We start from the raw sequence: 21,043 nt of genomic DNA on the forward strand, positions 1-21,043 counted from the left end.
ATAATGTGGTGGAGCATCATCCATTTTTTTGGTTAGATTACTGCAATATGTTATATGTAGGGCTGCCTTTGAAGATAGTTCAGAAGCTTCAGCTTGTGAAGAATTTAGCAACCGGGTGCTCACCAAAGCAAAACAGCTTGAGCATATAACACCAATCCTGGCCTGACTGTACTTGCTATCAATAGGTTTTTGGGCCTAATTCAAAGGGCTGCTCTTGACCTATAAAGCTGTATGTGGCTCAGGACCCCAAGGACCACCTCTCGCCATATGAACCAACCCAGGCTCTGCAGTTGTAATTTGAGGTCTGGAGGCTTGACTGGTGCCAGGCAGAACTTTTCTCTATAACCAGACCTTTGACCTTTAACTACATGTGGCCTTTTAGAAGTGCGTATGATTTTTAATGTATCTTTCCCCCCTTGGTTTTTAATCTATCAATGTAGGAGTGGTTCCCCCCTTTTTTTCTTTTTGTTTGTAAGTCGTTTTGGGTTACCTTGGGCAAAATAAAAAAATGAAGAAATATAATAAATAATAATAGTGTGAACGAGAAATCTAGTTGGCAAACTCTTCAGGTCTTGTGTTTTTGCTACAGCATATTAATGATTCAGCTCCAGAAGTTAGAGATGCTGCATTTGAAGCCCTGGGTACTGCCCTGAAGGTGGCAGGTGAGAAAGCGGTGAATCCTTTCCTAACAGATGTGGACAAACTAAAACTAGACCGGGTAAGTCTCACTGTTTTGACACTGAATCATCAGGCTTTGGCAGTTTCTAAAGACATCAGCATTGGGGAAGGCCTGTACATGGGCTTTAGGCCACTGGTGGGGAACCTCCACAGTCCGGGTGCTGCATTTCAGCTTGTAACCAACTTTCATGTGGCCCATGGCAAAGTCATGCTCTGGGGCCTCCACCCCTTCAGTCCTGAGCCTTTCCCAGCAAGAGACAAGCAGTACATAGTGATGGGGAAGGAGCTTCTTTAGGAATGAAGGGGAAAGAGGTGGTTAGACTTAAAGGAGCTGTGCCTCCATGTCCCTTGACTTCTTGTTCCCAGTGCAGAATTTGCCACCTCTGCCTGAAGGAAGCTTTCAAAGAGGCAGTCAAAGTCTTTTCTTTTCCATTCTGTTGAGTTTTCCTGTTGCTAAGTGGCCCTTCATATAAAAAAGTTCCTTACCTCTGAGACTCCCTTTATTCGCTAAGCTTCTTTGATTCCTCTATTTGCTTTAAGAGTGGCTGGGGCAAACCAGTCAGATGGGTGGGTTTCAAATAAGTTATTATTATTAATAACATTATACAGATAACACCTCAAAGTAACAAAATGTGTTAGCATTCATAAGAAGCATTATAAGTGAGTCTTGGAGGCCTTAATGGTTACATACTGAAGATTTTTTGTAACTCCTTTGGTCTTCTGATTCTGTCCACTAGATTAAAGAGTCTGCTGAAAAGGTGGAGCTGGCTGGTGGTAGTAGAGCCAGTGGAGGAACCGATAGAAAAGAGAGCAAACCTGTTGCTGGGAAGGCTCCAGCTCTTTCAGGGGCTGCAGGAGACAAAGATACAAAAGATAATTCCAAATCTGGTGCACAGAAAAAGGCACCTGCGGCTAAGGTAAGGGAAACTTAATCAGTTTAAATTTTGAGTAGACCTATGTTAATATAAATAATTAATTTCATGTTCACAATGAGAAAGTACACTAGCTGCATTGGCAAATGAACAAATAGGGAGCCAGATGTTTTTCCCAGGGGAAGGGAGTGCTCTATCTTGGGAGCTACAACAGATATTGCATCATATGGACATAGACTGACTGCCCTTTAATAAGTATTGATGTAAACTGTTTAGGGTATTTAAGGGTAATAACTGACACTATGAATTGCTATCAAAATAGAATTTGTTTTGGTACAAAAAAGGGAAACCATTGCTATTGAATTTTGCACCAAATGAGGTATCCAAATGCATCTTCGAATACAGTCCCAAGGAAAGTTCATTACAGTATTCCAGCTGGTGCCTATCGTCACGCATACCTTAGTTGTGTTGATATGCCATCAGCCTAAAACATCACATTTCGATGGCTGAGTATATGGGAAAAGCAGAAATGTGATGTAGACAGATGCTAGTCTTTTGAGAAAAGGCAGTCTGGAAAATGAGAATCCCTTTCTTTTTTTACTTTTCACTCAATTTCCTACCCTCATCCCAACAGCTGGCATGGTCATCATTTTAAAGCTTCAATCCAAGCTTTGCTTGGATTCAGAACTTGATTCAGAACTTTAACTGACTTTACCTGCTGCTTTCTTCCTGTGTAGTCTGGTGGCCCACCCAAGAAGGGCAAGCAAGCTGCAGCTGGTGGGGCAGGAAGTACTGGAACAAAAGGCAAGAAAGGATCTGAAGTAAAGGAGATATTTGAGCCAGAACTCTCGGTGAGTGCTTCATCTGTGTTAAAATTCAGTGTAAAATGCTGTTTTTAAAAAAGTACCTGTTCATTTTTTTTCCTGTGAAGTGTCATAGCTCAGTAGTAGAGCATCTGCTTTGCATGCAGAAGGTCCCGGGTTCAGTCCCTAATGGCATCTCCCCAGATAGGACTGGGAAAAGGCTTCTGCCTCAAACTCTGGGGAGCTGTTGTCAGTCAGTGTAGACAGCACAGAGCTGGATAGACAAAGAGGTTTGATTTGGTACAAAATAATGTTCACATTATTTGAGTCACTGTTAGGTCTAAACATAGCGGTATTTCCCTAGAGTAAGTCACAAAATTAGCAAGGGCAGCCTTTTTTTTAATTTAAAGCCAGATACAGTGGTACCTCGGGTTACATACGCTTCAGGTTACAGACTCCGCTAACCCAGAAATAGTACCTCGGGTTAAGAACTTTGCTTCAGGATGAGAACAGAAATTGTGCTCTGGTGGCGTGGAGGCAGTGGGAGGCCCCATTAGCTAAAGTGGTGCTTCAGGTTAAGAACAGTTTCAGGTTAAGAACGGACCTCCGGAACAAATTAAGTACTTAACCTGAGGTACCACTGTATAATACTTTTGTGCTGCATCTAAAGATCAGTGGTCTTATGAACATGCTGAAGAAGAAAGGGGGAGAGAACATAAAGGAATTAGAGAAGGCCAGAATGGGAATTGTTTGCTAAATTATATGGTAGTAGTATTCAGGATCAGTTGAAATGTTCTAGCCATTTGTGTGGACACCAGTTTTAGGACATTTTAAAAGCAATATTGTAGTTTATGCATCTGCCTACCATGGATGTGAAATGGCTTGGTTATTCTTGGCCCAAATAAAAGGGAAAGCATCAGATGTTTTATAGCAGCCCTGCAAGGTACAAACCTAAAGTTTTTCTTAACTAAAGGAGTACACCACAAGTACAGTTCAGTGTAGTGTTAATTATTACACCATTTTGTACAGGTGCTCTCATGGGTATGGTTTTCTTTTTAATTTAGGTCCCTTGGCTATATAAAATATGCTGCAGCACAAGAATAATCTACCAAAATAATAATTTTTTCCTTTTCTCTTTTTGTTTGCAGATAGAGGTATGTGAAGAGAAGGCTTCAGCTGTCCTACCAGCTGCTTGCCTACAGCAGCTAGACAGTGGCAACTGGAAAGAAAGGCTTGCTTGCATGGAAGAATTTCAAAAGGTAATCAAGAGTGTGGTCTTTTGGAAGTTAGCCTGAATCAGATAAGTGGTCTCTTGAGCTGTATACACCACCTGTTCATAGCTTTTGAAGTCCACTGAAACCCTTGGGCATCATACTATGCTTCATAACCTTCTGGACTATCCCTTTCTTACTAAATGCAGAGTTTGTTCTGATGGGACATGCAGACATCTTTTTCGAAGCTAGAACACTATTTCTGGGAAATTGCATTTCCCCCTCTATCAAACATCCCCTTCAAATTCATTAGCTAGTCTTGCAGCTTCACTGATGGAGAGCTGTGAATTGCTTCTTCCCACACACTTTTGCTTAGGCTATTTCAAAAACAGTTATATTATTGTTCTGTTTTGGTGTGTTATTTCCTCCTGAGGCTGAGTATTCCTTGCTTCTGCAGTCCAGCAAGTGCTTATGAAGGGTTTAGGGCAACCAGTTTTGAATCCCCATATGATGTTGGTCCCATCATCCCTGCCTATTGGTCACATTGACTAAGGATGATGGGAGTCCCAACAATAATTATCTTCTTCCTTCTCTCCCCTGCCCACCCTTGGTAATATCTTGCTATCCTATGTTCTCCCCTTGATAGCTGTGGAACACACATCTCATCTGTTCATGAAACCTTTAAACCAGCCCACACTGTTAGCTTTACAAAGATGGAACCAAAGTGATGGGGTTGTATGGTGAAGATTTGATATAGTCTTCATCTCAGTCAGCATATACATTATGTGTGTTTCAAAGTCATTTTCCCTTTCCCTTTCCTTAAGATAACAAGGGGAATGGGGGAGGATATTTAACCAAAATCTGGCTTAGGATTCAAAATCTCCAAAACAGAGAAGCTGCTTTTGATAATTTTCATGTGAAACTTTTAAAATTGAAAACTCCTCTTCCTAAAATGAAGGGAATAATAGATACATCTCTTGTTAAGATAATAGATTCTGTGGATGCTAAATGGAGGCCTGACTATAACTTGAAAAAGAGTTCCCTAATGAGCGCTGGATTGTATAATGTTTGCATTTTATAGAATTAATTATCATCCTCTCCTACTCTTTAAGGCTGTTGAGCTGATGGATCGAACTGAAATGCCTTGCCAGGCTCTGGTAAGGATGTTGGCCAAGAAACCTGGATGGAAAGAGACCAACTTTCAGGTAAAGCAATACTGTTGTGCTATTAATGGACCTACTGCTAGGAAAAGCTGTAGCATTAACTACTGTAATCTTTTATAGCAACTGAAGTCCTGCAAAATTACATTGGTGTTTAGGAAAGCATTGAGAACTAATCTCTTCAGAATAGTATGCTGAATCAACCAAATCAGACCTCGGAACATACAGCCAAAGCTACGAGGCATGGGCTGAAGCGGAATGTTGGCTACATTCACATCCTTTATTTTTCCTATGCAGGTGATGCAGATAAAACTTCACATAGTTGCTTTGATTGCTCAGAAGGGAACCTTCTCCAAAACGTCTGCACAAATTGTGCTGGATGGTCTTGTGGATAAGATTGGTGATGTGAAATGTGGAAATAATGCAAAAGAAGCGCTGACAGCAATAGCGGAAGCATGTCAGCTGCCTTGGACTGCTGAACAGGTATGTGGAAGGCTAACAATAGTATGAAACCAGTTTTTACATGTTTATTGGTCATTTGTTTTAGTTAGTCTTACTGCCATATTCTTGTGGCTGCATGAGTTCTAGCTGTATTTTCAAAAGCAGTAATTTAATCAAAGCTCTCTTCATGCAATGTTAATAGAAGTTTTTGCTGCTCAGTTTTACATTGTCCTCCTTTTGAGACTGAATTACTGGGAGCAAGTTGCTGATACCGCAGGAGGGGAAAGTGCTCTTGAGCTCAGAATCCCACTTGCTGGTTTCCCACAGGCATCTGTTCGGCCACTGTGGGAAAAGAATGCCGGCCTAGATGAGCCATTGGCCTGATCCAACAGGCTCTTCCTATGTTCTTAAGATAATTGCAACAAGTTTGTGTGGCCATGTGCCATAAACTGCCTTCCAACCTTCTTTGTCTCATGGGCGGCTTAGGTGAAACAGTCAAAGGTGTCATTACAAAATGGTTGCTGCAGGAGTATGGCTAGCCTCAAAATGACTGGTTCATGGGTAGACCTAGATTGCTCTGTTCACCCACCACTGTCACACTCCCTGTACACAAAACAAAAGGCTTCTGCTTGCCATGTGCAGCAGCAAATATCTTGTTAGCAATGGAACTGCCCCATGCTGCTTCCTCTGACTCCCCCCAAAAGCCTTTTTGCAAACCATGGGCAGCAACAAGCCAGGTCACCAGGTTGGAGGGACAGGGTGGTGCGGAGGTGGGGGCCAAGTTTGTTATCACCAGAGGTTATAGCTCTGGGAAGAGGTCACTGCTTCAGATTCTTCCAGCCCATTGCACAGCTGAGCAATGGCAGGTGCAGGAAGTAGAGATCTTGTCATTTGGCTAATTTTCTTTTTAAGGCTTTAAAAAATCCAGTAGAAGGGAGTGGAGTGCCTCTTGGGTGCTGTTTGCAATCTTTGTGAGTGTCACTGCACCCATAGTGTGATGGGATAATGAGCTGCTTGTGCGTGAAATTCCTAATCCCTCAGAGTTTGGCTAAGTCCACAAACCTCTGTCTGTAACGGAGCTCCTTAAGCATGGCTCCGTCAGTCGCTGGTAGAATCTGACAGTGGGCGTTTACGGAACCTCTTCCAGCATAAAAGCTCCTTAACGGAAACGCACCTTCTGGACTCTCGGCGCGACAGTTTCCGGCGAGGAGTGGGTGTCCCTATAGGAGGTCCTGAAACCTCCCCACTGCTTTCACTGGAAGTGTCTCTGAGCCATCCCTCCGCCTCACTTTCCCTTGGAGCTCCTTCTCTCCCCCTGCTGGTTCCCTCCTCAGCTGATAAGTCTCTCCCAACCTCTGTGAGCCCTTTCACCTCCTGTGCTTCCGATGGCAGTTCCCTGACACATAGGTATCATGTCTATTTTAGAAGGTTGTGTGTTCCTGATTTGTGGAGGTGGGTAAAGTCTTACATTTTCATTCTAGGTAATGTCAATGGCCTTTTCTCAGAAGAATCCAAAGAACCAATCGGAAACCTTGAATTGGCTTTCAAATGCAATTAAAGAGTTTGGGTTTTCTGGGTAAGTTTCAAAATATTAGAATAAAGAGCTTTAATATAAAGGAGCCATTTGACTCATAGATCAAGCACTACAGTCAGTTATTGTATCATCGGGCACCACCTAAAATGGGTGGAGAACCTCAGGGCTGGGAGCTGAATATGGCTCTCCCAGTTTCTCCATCTGGTCCTCTGGACTCTCCCCCTGCCACACACCCTCTCCCTAGACCACATCCTTCAGCAGACTTGTGTTGAGTATATTTGTCTGGCTGAAATGTGTCTTTGCATCCCCCATGTGATAATTCTTGTTTTCCTGGCATTTCCAGCAGTCACTAGGATATTCTTGTTGGTGTTATATACCATTAATCTGGTATAATATCATTATTTTATAAAAAAATTCTTAAATTCAGGCTTAAGGAGAACCTGTGTGATTCCCTTTAATGTTTGAAGACTCCATCATTACCCCATGGTTTATTAAGTTTCTATAGTTAAAGAATTTCTGGTTGGTTCCTGTAATTCAGTTAAAGACTTACCTGGGTCAGAGAAACTACTCTAGAATTAACTACAAGCTTATCTAGAGAGATTTAAGATGGGCAATAATAGTCAAATGATGGTCAGAAAAGACACATGGCCAATAACTTTCTCTTTCTGATTCTTGACATCTAGCCTTTGACAAGTAGTGACAGTAGGGTGAGGCAATGTAGTTGTTCCAACTCTGAAAGAAAGTTGGAACAGGAAAGAGGTTGTTTTTCCCCCCTTGCCCTACCTTCCATTCTTTAGTTGGACTGACATCTAGTCTTTCACTAAAAACTAAATACATTGGGCCTGTTTACCCACTATTTCCCCTGTCCTACGTTTCCTGTATAATGTGCAAATTCTCAGCAAGGAAGCTTCAAACCACCTGCCTCAGAAAAATGAAACTAGTTCAGTTCTCAGGATTATTAAATGCATTTTCTTGTAGGTACCATTTGAATTTCAATCCCATTGTGAAAACAAAGTACATTGTGTAAATGAGAGCTGAACAGAAAACTAGAGATGCTTCTTACAAATTGTTCCAAAGCAAACAAGTAGCTGTCCCGTGTCTTGCTACTTTATATGCATTGTTGTGCTGCTTTCAGCTAATCTGTGTGTTTCCCCCTCTCCCCAGATTGAATGTAAAGGCTTTTATCAGCAACGTTAAGACTGCTCTTGCCGCTACAAATCCTGTGAGTAAACTTCTCTTCAAACTTAAGTTCTAAATACAGTCTGAATGGTTGAAATTGAGCCTTTCTTTTTCCTGTTTGACAGGCGGTGAGAACATCTGCAATTACCTTATTAGGTGTCATGTATCTGTACGTGGGGCCCCCCTTGCGGATGTTCTTCGAGGATGAGAAACCTGCTCTTCTTTCCCAAATAGATGCTGAGTTTGAAAAAGTAAGCTTCTTCCGAAGTGCTGCAAATGTTTGTATTCAGCGGCTTATTGCACCAATTTAGGAGCCTTAGCTTGTGCCACTTTCAGTTAAGATACAGTGTTGTGCAAGCATGTAAACCAAGATGATGTGACTGTCTAACCACTGCTGACACCCACCCCCCAAATATGCATGCTCATTTGACATTTCAGATGCAAGGACAAACAACACCTGCTCCAACTCGAGGCAATACCAGACACGTGGCTGGCAGTGGAGATGATGGGGAGGAAGGAGATGAACAAGAGGATGCAGGAAATGATGTTGTGGATCTCTTGCCAAGAACTGATATCAGGTTTGTATGGCTTTGGCATGCCGAGGACAATTTTTATAGCTACAACTTCAACGTGCAAATTTATAGTTACTCATCTGTAAGCTATGTTGTAAATTTGTATTCTCTGTATGCACTGTTAAGATACTTATAGTGTATTTCATCTTGTTTAACAGAAACTATAATCTGAGGTGCTAACTCTTCCTCTTCTTTTTAGTGATAAGATCACATCTGAATTAGTGTCTAAAATTGGTGATAAAAACTGGAAAATCCGAAAGGAGGGTCTGGATGAAGTAACAAGCATAATTAATGAAGCCAAATTCATACAGCCAAACATAGGCGAACTTGCACCTGCACTGAAGAGTCGTCTTAATGATTCCAATAAAATCCTGGTAGGTTATGTTAAGTTGTTGTATTGAAAATAAACTTTTTGTAGTCTTGTCATCTTTCAGTTATGAATACTAGTTTCATTTAAATTTTTCATGGAGGATTGAAATGACAGTGTTATCTAGTATGACATTTTAATGCAATTTAATCTCTTTCCTACAATAAGGAGCTCTAGAGTTCTACAATTGCTAGTTTGTCTGTTGATGTGGATGTTCTTTTGGCACAAACAGTGGAAATGGTACAGCTATAAATATATTCTGTGCACCTCAGAGAACCTGCTCTGTTGCTGTCAAAGCAGAGGAAATGCACTATACTACTGAAAGCACAACATTAGTACAATTGAGCTTTGTTAATCCCTTTGTTGCACATGCTCTAAAGCACAGCTGGGCAGATTTCATAACTCCCTGTTAATGGTGCTTCTGTTTGTCCTGAAAGTCCACTACAGATGATCATGGTTCTGTGATCTGAAACAAATGCAAATTTAAATTACAACACTACTTTGATTATAAATGCCCATAAAATTTGTGTGTTTGTAGCTTTCCCTACAGTTGCACATACTGTTTTCCATGTATACACAGCTGTTTTCCAGTGTGTGGACAGTAATTTAATTATTTTGTTACTTTTTCTGCTGCTTATCTATCAAAAACAACAACAATAAGTCTGTCTAAACAGGCATCTGTTTGCAATCAAGTTCCATATGCAAGAAACTGCCTAGACTGCTTGGTTTTGTACTTGCTTGGAATAGGCCTTACACTTAAATCAGTCTTTGGGGAAGCCAGAATGGGCTCACCGCCCTATGATATGATCATTGCTGGTTTTTAAAGTGACCTGTCTTTAAGGACCCTGAATTGCATAGCTCTCTGTTATAATTGGAGAGAGGCTGACGGAGACAGCAATTAAGAAAGAATACTTGTGAGAAAGTACCTGAACTCTGTGTTTTACTGTTGTGAAAACACACACACACACACAGTGTGCAGGGGAGCTTTAAGGCAATAAATAGAGGGAATGCTAACCATTCCGCAATGCTCGATTGGAACCAGTATCCCACAACTGATCAGAAAAAACCTACAGTGGTACCTCTAGTTATGAACTTAATATGTTAACCTGAAACTGTTCTTAACTAGAGGTGGGCTTTTGCTAATGGGGCCTCTTGCTGCCACTGCGCCACCGGCACACGATTTCCGTTCTCATCCTGGGGCAAAGTTCTCAATTTGAGGTAACTCTTCCAGGTTAGTGGAGTTTGTAACCTGAAATGTTTGTATCCTGAGGTGTTTATAACTCGAGGTACCACTGTATTTCTATATAGATTCACAACTCTGCTAGCTTTTACTGTAAGGGTACCTGTACTATCCAGTCAATTGACTAGCATGGGATCACCAAATGGCTTAAAACCTTAACGTTCCAAAGGTCCCTTGTTCACCTCACTTCAAATAATTTAGGATGTGGCAGACCCACATGGCTTTAGATTCCTCAGTTCCTTCTTCTATGTAGTCATCCAAGGAGAAAAACAGTTCACAGAGAGAGCAAGCGATATGGTCCTACCTCTCTTTAAACCTTAAAACCTTGATGATCAGAGCTCCACAGCCTTGGGCAAATCATGAATGACATAAAGCCCTGGAGTAATCTAAGCACCCTTCTGCTAGTAACACTTCAGTTAAGAATCCCAGGAAAACGTTGTCAGAGAGAGAGAACAACAGATAGGATTGACACCCAGGAAAGTGAACATACATCAACATCTCCAATTTCTTCTTTTTCTGATGTTTAGGCTAGAAGTGTTTACATAGCAAAACAAAAAAAACAAAAAAAACCCCCAACTACATGCAAGAGGGAAATGTTGGAACCTCAGGGTTTGCATAACTGCAATAATTTGGGGGGGGGATCACAAAGGGGATTGAACCCCCAAATCAGCTGAATGAGGACAGAGCATCCAAAGTATCCACAGAATACTGATTCATTGCAGAAAATCAAGAGAAGGGATTGAATGTTGTCACTGGGAATGTGAATAATAGCACTCCACAATGCAACATTTATTATCTACAAGTTAGAACATACTGCTTCACAAGCTTCTGAAAAAGAGAGACATGACACACTGGATCATTAAAATGGCCAGAGCAGGTAGACTAAGACAATTTCGGAGTTAAAGTTCATGTGTTTCTTCTGTTTCCAGGTGCAGCAAACCCTGACCATCCTTCAACAACTTGCTACTGCTATGGGCCCAAATATCAAGCAGCATGTGAAAAACCTGGGCATTCCCATCGTCACAATTCTTGGAGACAGTAAGGTAGACTCACATATTTCTCAGTACAGCCTGTAGGAATGAAGGCTATTTGAGACCCAAATCACCTTGTTTCTTGTTTGAATATGACCTCATTTAACACTGACATATACCACTGTCCCTTATTAAAGTTACTGTCCTCCTCCTCCTCTCTGTAACCACCAGTGTTGTGTGGTGTTGGGAAGCTGGGAAAGCAGTGTGGCCTTATTAGCTGTGTATAAAGAGTGCTGTGCATAAAGAGTGCGGGGTGGACACACCCACCACTGGCATGTAGCGCTTCTAATATTGGATAGCAGTTGTATACTCAGGATTCAGAGTTTTGTGTCTCTGTTGTAGGAAATGTACACTTTTTTGTATGTGCTGTAATTTCCACGTCAAGAAAGAGGTGTAATTTGAATATTTCGCTGAGTGCAGGTGCTATCTGTCCACAAAACACTGAGTGTTTTGAAAGGTCACATTAGCACTAATCCTTAGGGAAGAGGGGGGGAGTACAAGGAAGACTAAATTCCTTTCCTTCTCCCTCCAAAATTATTTTGTAAGTATCATACACAAATGTGTTAGACAGGTAGGAACTCCTTATAAAAGATGGAATCTTTTAATGGCTTTCCACTTGGGCCTGTATAGTAAGAAGCCGTTGTTCCCTGACCCTTGCAGTCTTTCAAGCAATCTGCGTACTGAAATAAAAGTACGTTTAATGGGAAATATTTGCAAAAAGACCCCCAAACCTTGCTCTGTTGATTTTCTTACTGCTGCTGAAGTTTAGCATGTGTAAATCTTGTTTTTTCTTCAGAGTAATGTCCGAGCAGCTTCTCTAACAACCGTGAATGCCTGGATAGAGCAGACAGGCATGAAAGAGTGGTTGGAAGGGGAGGACCTTTCTGAAGAGCTAAAGAAGGAGAATCCTTTCCTAAGGCAAGAGGTAAAAGATTGTTCTATGTAAATGAACTTTGCATTTATCCTTTGTCAAGAGAAACTGAGAAAAGCTACTTTATATTATGTCAATTTAGGTGGGTAAATTATATATGTAATGTAGTTAAATGAGGCCTTTCTTTGTATTGTACTTTTGGATGCTGTAGTTCCTTTTAGTGTCCCAAGAGTGGCAAGTATCAAATAGGAATTTTCTGAAGCATTTTGAGGGTTCGTTATTTTGTTCTTGAACAAACTGTAAACTTGTACCAACAACTATTGTGTTTCCTGCGCACACCTGAACTCTCTGCAGCTCATTTCGAGAGAGGGGGGGCAGAAGTGGAGGCCTTGCTCTGTGAATGGAAGTCTGTTCCCCTCAAGTGAGCAGGAGTAAGCCAGGCAAGAGTGGATTATTCCCCTAAACCAACTACACCAGACAAGATCACAACACACAGTAATAGTGATGAATATCTCAGCAATACCTTTCTCTCCCCTTTAGCAGTTACTTTTACCCCTCACTGCAGGACATGTAGGACATGGAATAAGATTTCTGGAACCTTCTGAAAACATTGGATCGGCAGAAAATGAGTGTACTTATGTCTATAAGCAGGGATTCCTGTTTATATCCAAGGTGTATTGCTTTCTGCAGAATTAAGGGATCTTCTTTCTTTTCTCCCAGCTTTTAGGTTGGCTGGCTGATAAGCTCCCCACTCTCCGCTCTGTTCCATCAGACTTGGTTTTATGTGTGCCTCACCTATACTCTTGCCTTGAAGATCGAAATGGAGATGTCCGTAAAAAGGCACAAGATGCTCTGCCATTCTTTATGATGCATCTAGGCTTTGAGAAGATGGCCAAAGCCACTGGCAAGCTTAAGGTATAGCAAACAAACAAAATAGCTGAGTACAAATGGGGTGTGTGTGTGTGCATCTGCACATATATCTCTCTGTGTGTAACATCATGATTTGCTTTATGGGAAATTAAACAATGGAGAAAATGTAGTTCAGTAGTAGAGCATTTGTTTTACATGCCAAAGTCTTGAGATCAATCCCTGGTTTCTCCATGTAGAGCTGGGAAAGAATTCTCTCTGAAAACCTGGTGTCAATATAACCAATATTGAGCTAGCTGGACAGATTTTCTGATTCTGTATAAGGCAACTTATAAAACTGCAAATTAACAACTTTGTACATTGGATGAAGTATATTCACAATATCATTGGTACTAGGAATGTGATCACTGTCTTCTTTCAACTATGTTGACCCCCAGATGACTGTTAAGAAAAAACTATTTTCCATGTATGTAGTGACTTGCAAAATAGGAGGCATGTGCCATTAGGTGCCTTTTAAATTCTTTCTTTTGCTTTCTAGCCAACTTCCAAAGACCAAGTACTTGCCATGCTTGAAAAAGCCAAAGCTAATATGCCTGCCAAACCTGCTCCACTTTCCAAGGCATCTTCCAGAGCAGTAGGAGCTGCTGCAGCCAAATCTCAAGTTGCATCAGGTAATCTTTCTTCATTCCATTGACATCCCACATTGAGCAAACCTGTATTTTAAGAGGAATAGAGGTTCTATTATATTTATAAGCCAGGTGTGTCTACAGATAGACACTGCAAAATCTAGGAGATTATAAACAGGATCCTACTGAAGTTCCTTGGGTCTATAGCATAGAAGCCTGTAATGACAATCTTATGGTCATGATGTGCTGTGTGAGCAAGGAGCAGTCATTTTAAGCATATTGTTTGTAAGTTTAGACCTATCTGAATTATTTCCACAGTGGTTTCACATTGAATAAAATGGAAAAGGCTTTAGTTTTTCGCCTATCATGTTTCTTTCCATAGTATCGGAACAAAAGACGGGAGACTTAAAAGTGGCTTGGTCCTATGTTACTCTCAGAATATGTGTAATTTGCAGGAGGTCTGTTGGGGTCAATTGACAATAACAATTTCTTTGCCTATCTTGGAATACTAGCTGAGTAAGCCATCACTAAAGGAATGGTGCCCCCCCTTTGTATATATAAGGAACATTAAGTGTAGAGCAACTCTAAGCACTCAATCAATCTTAGATACTTCTGGATTTACAATTTGCTGCAAGAACCAGACAAATATAAGTTTATATTTTGTCTTAGTGATGGTTTCCTTCCTAATAAGAACCAAATTAATGCCTGGATTCAAAAAGGTACTTCTCAAGGGTTTGAGTATGTCGAGTGTGGATTAAAGAGTGTGGATTCTTTGAGCAGGAGACATATTTTTCATATGTCTAAGAAAGGTGATGTAAAAATTCTGACATAAACAGAACATTGCAAAGCATTTGTGAAAGTTGCTTTTAAAAGTAGTTTGCAATGTGACGTGGTGCAAGCTGAAATCTGCTTTATGTGGGGGGAACTTGTTGCATGCTGGGTCTGTTTCCAGCCTTATTGTGTAGTTAAAATTATGTTGATCTGAAGGTTCTGGTGAAGATTATTCGTCCAGCACCATGGAGTCCAAGGCTGATGCCAAAAAAGCCAAAGCAGGAGGAACAGCCCCCAAATCCAAGGTAAATTCTACTTCAGCACAAAGGTAGTGGTTGAAGTCTAGGAAGTTTCATTGTGTTTGTGTATACTTTACATTTAGTGTAAACTATCTGGAGATTTGATAATTAAGAAGGTTAGCAATCCTGTTCTATAAAATAAACAGTTTTGTGGTAAGAATGTGCTCTCTGTCTGGAGCAAAATCTCAAAATATATTGAGGGTGGGGTTTGTTTTAAAGGGGGGGGGAGGACTGGGTAGCTGGGATAGCCAGAGTTTTTGAAGAGCCACTACTAGGAATAATAGATATTGTTGGACTGAAAGGGACCCATCTGATTCCATGTTAGGCCAGATTTGTATGTCCATTTACATCCATACTACTTTTAGGAGCTGCTTATTGCGAGTGATGGGAGCTCAAGTTGGTGGGCAGAGCCAGAGCTGATGGTGGAGCACTTTTTCGCTCTGTCTCTGCTGCCACCATCACTCTCTTCCTACCCTGCAGCAGCACTCAAGTAACCTTTCCCCCCTAAGCCTAGTGCTTCCCCTCCTGACCCCACCCTGTAGTAATGAGAATAAACAATGAGTGAGAGAATGGGAATTTTATCTCCAAGTACAATTGCCATGACAGGGAGGGTGATTTGGAAGTGGGGAGAAGGATGGTGGTGCACAGGGAAGGTTTAATCCTCCCTTCCCTGTTAGGCAGTTAGGGTTTTAAAAAGTCCCATTTACACAAATGGGTCCTTTTTTCTAAACCTAATTGCCACGAGGAGCTGAGGAGAGGAGTCTGTGGGCTGGCTGTTCCCCAGTCTTACCTTTAGATGCATTGTAGTTCCTATTTGGAGTTTGTAAGCAAGTACAGCAGGCTTGCACATAACAAAGAATGGTCCATATTTACCTTAAGCAGCACTCAGAGGGATTAAAAATATTGCTGATGTGGCATACACCAGAAATATAATGGTATGATTTGGAGCCTGCTATTAACCACTGAGCATTTTATGACTTATTTCAGCATTCTGATGCTAATACAAGCCTCACCAAAGGCAATAGCAATCTGACAAAGAACAAGCCTACCAAACAGGTAATAAGTGGGTATCACCTGTGACTAGTGCACTGACCTGGAAGGAAATCTTGCTACACTAAAAATCTACGCACTATGGTGGGCTTCTTCTTCATGTACTAAAATATACACCTGAAGGCTTCAGCACACATTTTAACACAACTTATGAGTGGGCAATCTCTTTCTCCTGCATGCTAGCGGGATAGTGTTTCTTCTGCTGAGTAAAACATACTTGGAGTGCAGTGCTACACTACCTGCTCAGAAGTACGTGCTATTGAGTTCAATGTAGCTTACTCCCAGGTAATTGTGTAGGATTGCAACCTAGGAGATTGCAATTTTGAAAGAATGTATTCAGTGTTGTGGTTTTTTTAGGGTATACAGGGGAAGAAAGTACCAAGTAAATCCAACTTGAAGGATGATGATGACCGATCTGGTCCAGTTTTTATCTTAGTACCAAATGGGAAAGAGCAAAGGATGAAAGATGAAAAAGGATTAAAGGTGAGAGAAATTAACAACCTCTGATTTCTAGGACTCTGCTGGAACTTTGATACAGAACCTGTTGCTCGGTCTTTAGGTATCTGCGTAAGGATGTTTGGCAAGAGTTATAAGAGTGCTTTTGCAGATAATAGTATTTCTACATACAAATATTATTGTCTGCAAAAGCACTCTTATAACCCTTCCCAAACATCCTTACGCAGATACCTAAAGTTAGCAGTAGCAGATACCTAACTACTGTAAGTTAAATGCTATTCATTTTAGGAGTAACCTGTTAATGCTTTTTCATTTAAAAAAACACAGCTGTGTTTTCCACACAAAAGTGCTAGAGAGGAAACATATGAGCTTGATGCTTACTGCTTGTTTGTATAGCACTAAACTATGGTTGCTGGTTAGGCAGGTTTTGGGTTTTTTTAGGCAGTAACTACTGCACTTTGTGGTAGAGGACTGCTTTACCCTACCACAAAGTGTTATGGCTAGAGTGGCCAATGTTGCTTTTTCCTCCTTTTCTTGCTACGTGGGCCACTCTAGCTGCACCACAAGAGTGCTCTGCATGTCAAGTAAATGGCCCCTCTAGTCATGCCACTTTGTGGAAGATCCACTTTGGCGGGTCTTGCCAAAATGCCTCTGGGGGCGGGAAGCAGTGGTGGGGGAGGGGGTGCATACCAGCACCTCCTTTTTTCAAATAAAGCACTGTTATTAAGTATGAAATAGGTCAATGCAATTGGCGTAGGTTCAGTCTAATCCACTTCAAAGGTTATTGTGAGGGTAAAATAATACTGTGATAGGAATTGAAACAAAATTTATTGTATCCATATTTAAGTGAACAGATACATTTGTGAAGGAAAATATTTTCCCTCTCTCTACCAACATTAATTCCTTTTGATATCTATATAATTAGAAGACAGGTACTATTTACATATTTTTTAACCTAAACCATCTAACACCAGATGTGTTACCAACCAGATGAATCATTATAGGTATATTTTCTTTAAAAGAAGCAATCTCCCTCTCCCCTTCCTAACCTTGAGGTGATTTTTTTAGGTTCAGGGACTGAAGTTAATGCTGTTCACACCTTCTCTTGAGCAGGGTGCTGATACTGTTTTTCGCCCTCGCAGGTTTTGAAATGGAACTTTACTACTCCTCGTGATGAATATATTGAGCAACTGAAGACTCAGATGTCCAGCTGTGTTGCCAAGTGGTTGCAAGATGAGATGTTCCATGCAGATTTTCAGCACCACAACAAAGCTATTGCTGTTATGGTTGAGGTGAGAAGACTGTATTTGTGGTTGTAGATGAAGAATTATAGTAGCAACATTGGTGGTGAAAAGTATAAAGGAGGTTACCCAGAGCATGCAAGCTTTGGAAACTCCCTGTTCAACGCAGAGCCCTACATTATAGTCTCGTAAGAATAGGGCAATTAGTATCAGCCTCCCAGTTTTCTCATCTAGGCCTTGTGCAACAGGTGTATACAGTGAAGCTAATTATAGGAGCCGACGCAAGTAGCTATTATGCGTGTGCGGTCCAGCCATCTTTCAGTGTCTGGTACCAGGAAAGTTTCCAAGTTATTGTTTGGCTTGTCAGATGACTCTTTAATTTTAAGTGCTGCCTATTTGTCCGAACTTGACACTGCAATTTGCTTTTTCTTCTAGCATTTGGATAGTGAAAGGGATGGAGTGATCAGCTGTCTGGATCTAATCCTGAAGTGGCTCACACTGCGATTCTTTGACACCAACACAAGTGTCCTGATGAAGGTCCTGGAGTACCTCAAGCTGCTTTTTGCCATGCTGAACCAAGAAGAGTACCATCTAACTGAAAATGAGGCCACCTCCTTCATCCCCTACCTTGTTTTGAAGGTATCCAAATCTGGCAAAAGTTTTTGAGTCACGTCACTCACAAAATACACTAAGCCCACCTTTCTCTGGAGCCTGCAGAACCAGAACTGGAAAACAGTTACCATTCTAGCCAATAGGAATGAGTATTCCAGTTTCCATCAGTTCTGCCTTTCATGGCGTTTCTCACTCATGGGGAATATGAACCTTTCTCCTTGCTGTATCCAGTGGTACAAACACCCAGGGTATTCTTTTTTTTAATGGATTTTTACAACTCGTACATACATCATACAATATCCATCATTTATCCCTTATCCTCATACTTCCCAGTATTCTTTTTTCCCAGTCACTGGAAGGCACAATGTTTGTTTGAGAGAAGGACTTGGCTGGGGTGGACTAGGAGCCAGCACCCTCCAGAATAAGCATCCTAATGGCTTCTTCCAGCTTCTATAAATCTGCAAATATTTCCTCCTCACCTTCCAGGTTGGGGAACCAAAAGATGTTATCCGCAGAGATGTCCGTGCCATTCTAAACAGGATGTGCCTTGTCTACCCAGCCAGCAAGATGTTCACTTTTATCATGGAGGGAACAAAGTCAAAGAACTCAAAACAGCGGGCAGGTGAGAGGCTTTAGCACAGAGGTTTCCAAACTTTTCATATTGGTGACACACTTTTTAGACATTCATCATTTAACGACACAGTAATTCACTTTTACTATCAAACCAGAGGTTAAACTAACCCTTTTCCAGCCCTGGGAGGAGTGCGAGGATCATTCGTGCAACACACCTACACACTGTAGCTGACACACTCAACGTGTTGTGACACAGTTTGGAAAACTCTGCTTTAGCAGAAGCTGTTGGTCACTAAAATGCACTGCAGATTAGGATATTAAGTTTACAGAAACAAAGCCTTGTGGTCCCTTATACTACAATAATTACGGCATAAGATTTTGTGGACTTGAATGCATTTCAACATAGGAAGCTGCCTTGTGCCATTGGCCCACCTAACTCATTATTGTCTACCTTGAGGGATGGCTAATGCATTGCCCTCCAGATGTTGCTGTACTAAAGCTCCCATCATACCTGACCATTGCCAATGCTGGCTGGAGCTGATGAGAACTGTAAACCAATAATATCTAAAAGGGACCACATTGGCTACCCTGGTCGACACTGACTGGCAACAGCTCTCCATGATTTCAGGAAGGTGCGTCCTGATGCCAGGATATCCTGGCATTCGTAAGCTAATTTTCACCCATTATGCAATTTTTACAAAAATCATTATTTCTATTCAGCTAAAGGAAACTGAGGTTCTTGATGAGTTGTAATTCAGAGGCTTTATGCTGGAGTTTTGGATTAAGTTTTTCAAGCAGTGCTTTCTTGAAAACTTTTAATCAAATGAATGAAGAATGTGAACTAGCAAAGACTTAATTCTGGGTTACTCAGCATTTTTGAAGACAAAGGATTGCATCCATTTTTCTTCATATACACAGTAGAGCAATTGAAAGTAATGTACATTTGCTAACCAACATAGGTCTATTAATTTAATTGATTTTGTAACTTAGTTGGATACTACTCTACCTTTCCCTTGCAAATACATGGGGTTCATAAAATTACTATAAAAGATCCTATTTTTATTCATAATAAATCAGATTTAGAATATACAAAAGCATCAACAAGTATTTTGTAAACCAAATGGGTGCAGCCTTTTGTTTTCATAGATGTCCATTTCTGTTTGGTTTCTCTGTAGAATGCTTGGAAGAGCTGGGATGTCTTGTTGAATCATACGGCATGAATGTGTGCCAGCCAACTCCAGGCAAAGTCTTAAAGGAAATTGCCATTCATATTGGTGACAGGGACAACACTGTCAGAAATGCTGCACTCAACACCATTGTAACAGTTTACAATGTTCATGGAGACCAAGTGTTCAAGCAGATTGGAAATGTGAGTAAACCGAAATGGACAGGCAATATTTAAAATATTGAATGTTTAGTAGTGTGTCACTCAGGTAATGTCGTGAATGGATAGGCAAGTTCCTCAGGTCAGTTGCGATTAATGTTGAAAGCTCTGTTTGAGTGTCAAGAACAAATATACTTTTTTTTTAAAAAAATGATGAATTCTGAACTCTAGAACAGTTATGAATTGTGAAGCAGGAGTAGGTGCTGTCTTCCTTGTAAGGAATGTGTATTTATAAACAGCAACATACAAAACAGTTTGGCTTCCCTGTTTGCTTTGAGCCTTGTAATTCAAAATACTTTAGGACTATTAGAACAGGGAGGAGCTGAAGGTAGTTGCATCAGTCAGAGGAGAAGGCACATACAAGCCACTCATCCTCATCTCACAAACTGGCCATGGCATACGGATACAGTGAGACAGCTTGAGACACAAAGCGGAAGCACATAATATATTCCATGATTCTTGTCTGCATTGAGAGGTGCACTGGGAGTAATAGGAGCACCCGGAATGCACCATAGGTAACTGCAACACAAAGAGAATAGGTTGGTTTCCAAAATTGACAAGGAATTTGGGGAAGCAATAGCCCCTTTGTTTTATTACATAGTTGTGCATATAGGAGAAGATAAAGTTGCTCTCAGATCTTATTGAAAAGTAGCTTCACATGGTTGTCCTCTGAGGTGCCATTTGATAGAAGGGCTGGGGTGCACTTGCCTACAGGAAACTAAAGGAGGAAGTTCCCAGGGGAAATGACCGCCTTCAGTCTTTGGTTCCTTTTAGTCCATAACCACTCTTTTGATTCCTAATCAGGATTATATGGGAGGCAATGAAGCTTTGGGTTTTCCTTCCTTCATGAATACCTGATTTCTCTAATTCCATCAAATTCTTCATAAATAGGTGTTGCTTTTTCAGTGGTTCAAACTATATAATTCTTCACTAAGCAAGTATTATGGGAATCATATTTTTCCCCCAAAATTGCTGCTTCTCCAAATTCCTTTAGCCTGTTTCCCAAACTGGACTATGTTTCACAGTGCTGTAGAGGGTGGTGTTGTGTTGGTATTTTATTTAATTAAATGCCAGATTCTGCCTGTTCCTACTTGATGCTTGAAGGAATTTTGGTACACTTTATAACTAAACAGGCAGTCCAGCAGTAGGCATAATTGCTGAGTACAGGAACTAGGCTAAGGGGTGGGGTTAGCTGTATTGTAAGT

The 21,043-nt window shown here is 41.0% G+C and overlaps 1 protein-coding gene across 4 annotated transcripts in view; it reads left to right on the plus strand.

Annotated features, from left to right (window-relative positions):
• The window catches only part of CKAP5 (cytoskeleton associated protein 5), a 41,680-nt gene that overhangs the window by 8,050 nt on the left and 12,587 nt on the right, over positions 1–21,043 (plus strand). For 3 of the 4 annotated variants that reach the window (XM_053386853.1, XM_053386862.1, XM_053386878.1), the window contains exons 11-32: positions 590–718; positions 1,416–1,595; positions 2,288–2,401; positions 3,502–3,612; positions 4,677–4,769; positions 5,022–5,207; positions 6,647–6,741; positions 7,864–7,921; positions 8,004–8,129; positions 8,317–8,456; positions 8,650–8,824; positions 10,987–11,100; positions 11,885–12,013; positions 12,680–12,874; positions 13,365–13,497; positions 14,440–14,528; positions 15,510–15,578; positions 15,930–16,055; positions 17,171–17,320; positions 17,705–17,908; positions 18,368–18,503; positions 19,630–19,823. In XM_053386853.1, coding sequence (XP_053242828.1) covers positions 590–718; positions 1,416–1,595; positions 2,288–2,401; positions 3,502–3,612; positions 4,677–4,769; positions 5,022–5,207; positions 6,647–6,741; positions 7,864–7,921; positions 8,004–8,129; positions 8,317–8,456; positions 8,650–8,824; positions 10,987–11,100; positions 11,885–12,013; positions 12,680–12,874; positions 13,365–13,497; positions 14,440–14,528; positions 15,510–15,578; positions 15,930–16,055; positions 17,171–17,320; positions 17,705–17,908; positions 18,368–18,503; positions 19,630–19,823 — 2,946 coding nt within the window. The remainder of the gene's footprint in view (positions 1–589; positions 719–1,415; positions 1,596–2,287; positions 2,402–3,501; positions 3,613–4,676; positions 4,770–5,021; positions 5,208–6,646; positions 6,742–7,863; positions 7,922–8,003; positions 8,130–8,316; positions 8,457–8,649; positions 8,825–10,986; positions 11,101–11,884; positions 12,014–12,679; positions 12,875–13,364; positions 13,498–14,439; positions 14,529–15,509; positions 15,579–15,929; positions 16,056–17,170; positions 17,321–17,704; positions 17,909–18,367; positions 18,504–19,629; positions 19,824–21,043) is intronic. The other variant, XM_053386869.1, reaches the window with a different exon arrangement.

The sequence above is a fragment of the Podarcis raffonei genome, chromosome 1 (assembly GCF_027172205.1).
Source record: "Podarcis raffonei isolate rPodRaf1 chromosome 1, rPodRaf1.pri, whole genome shotgun sequence".
Classification (NCBI taxonomy): domain Eukaryota; kingdom Metazoa; phylum Chordata; class Lepidosauria; order Squamata; family Lacertidae; genus Podarcis; species Podarcis raffonei.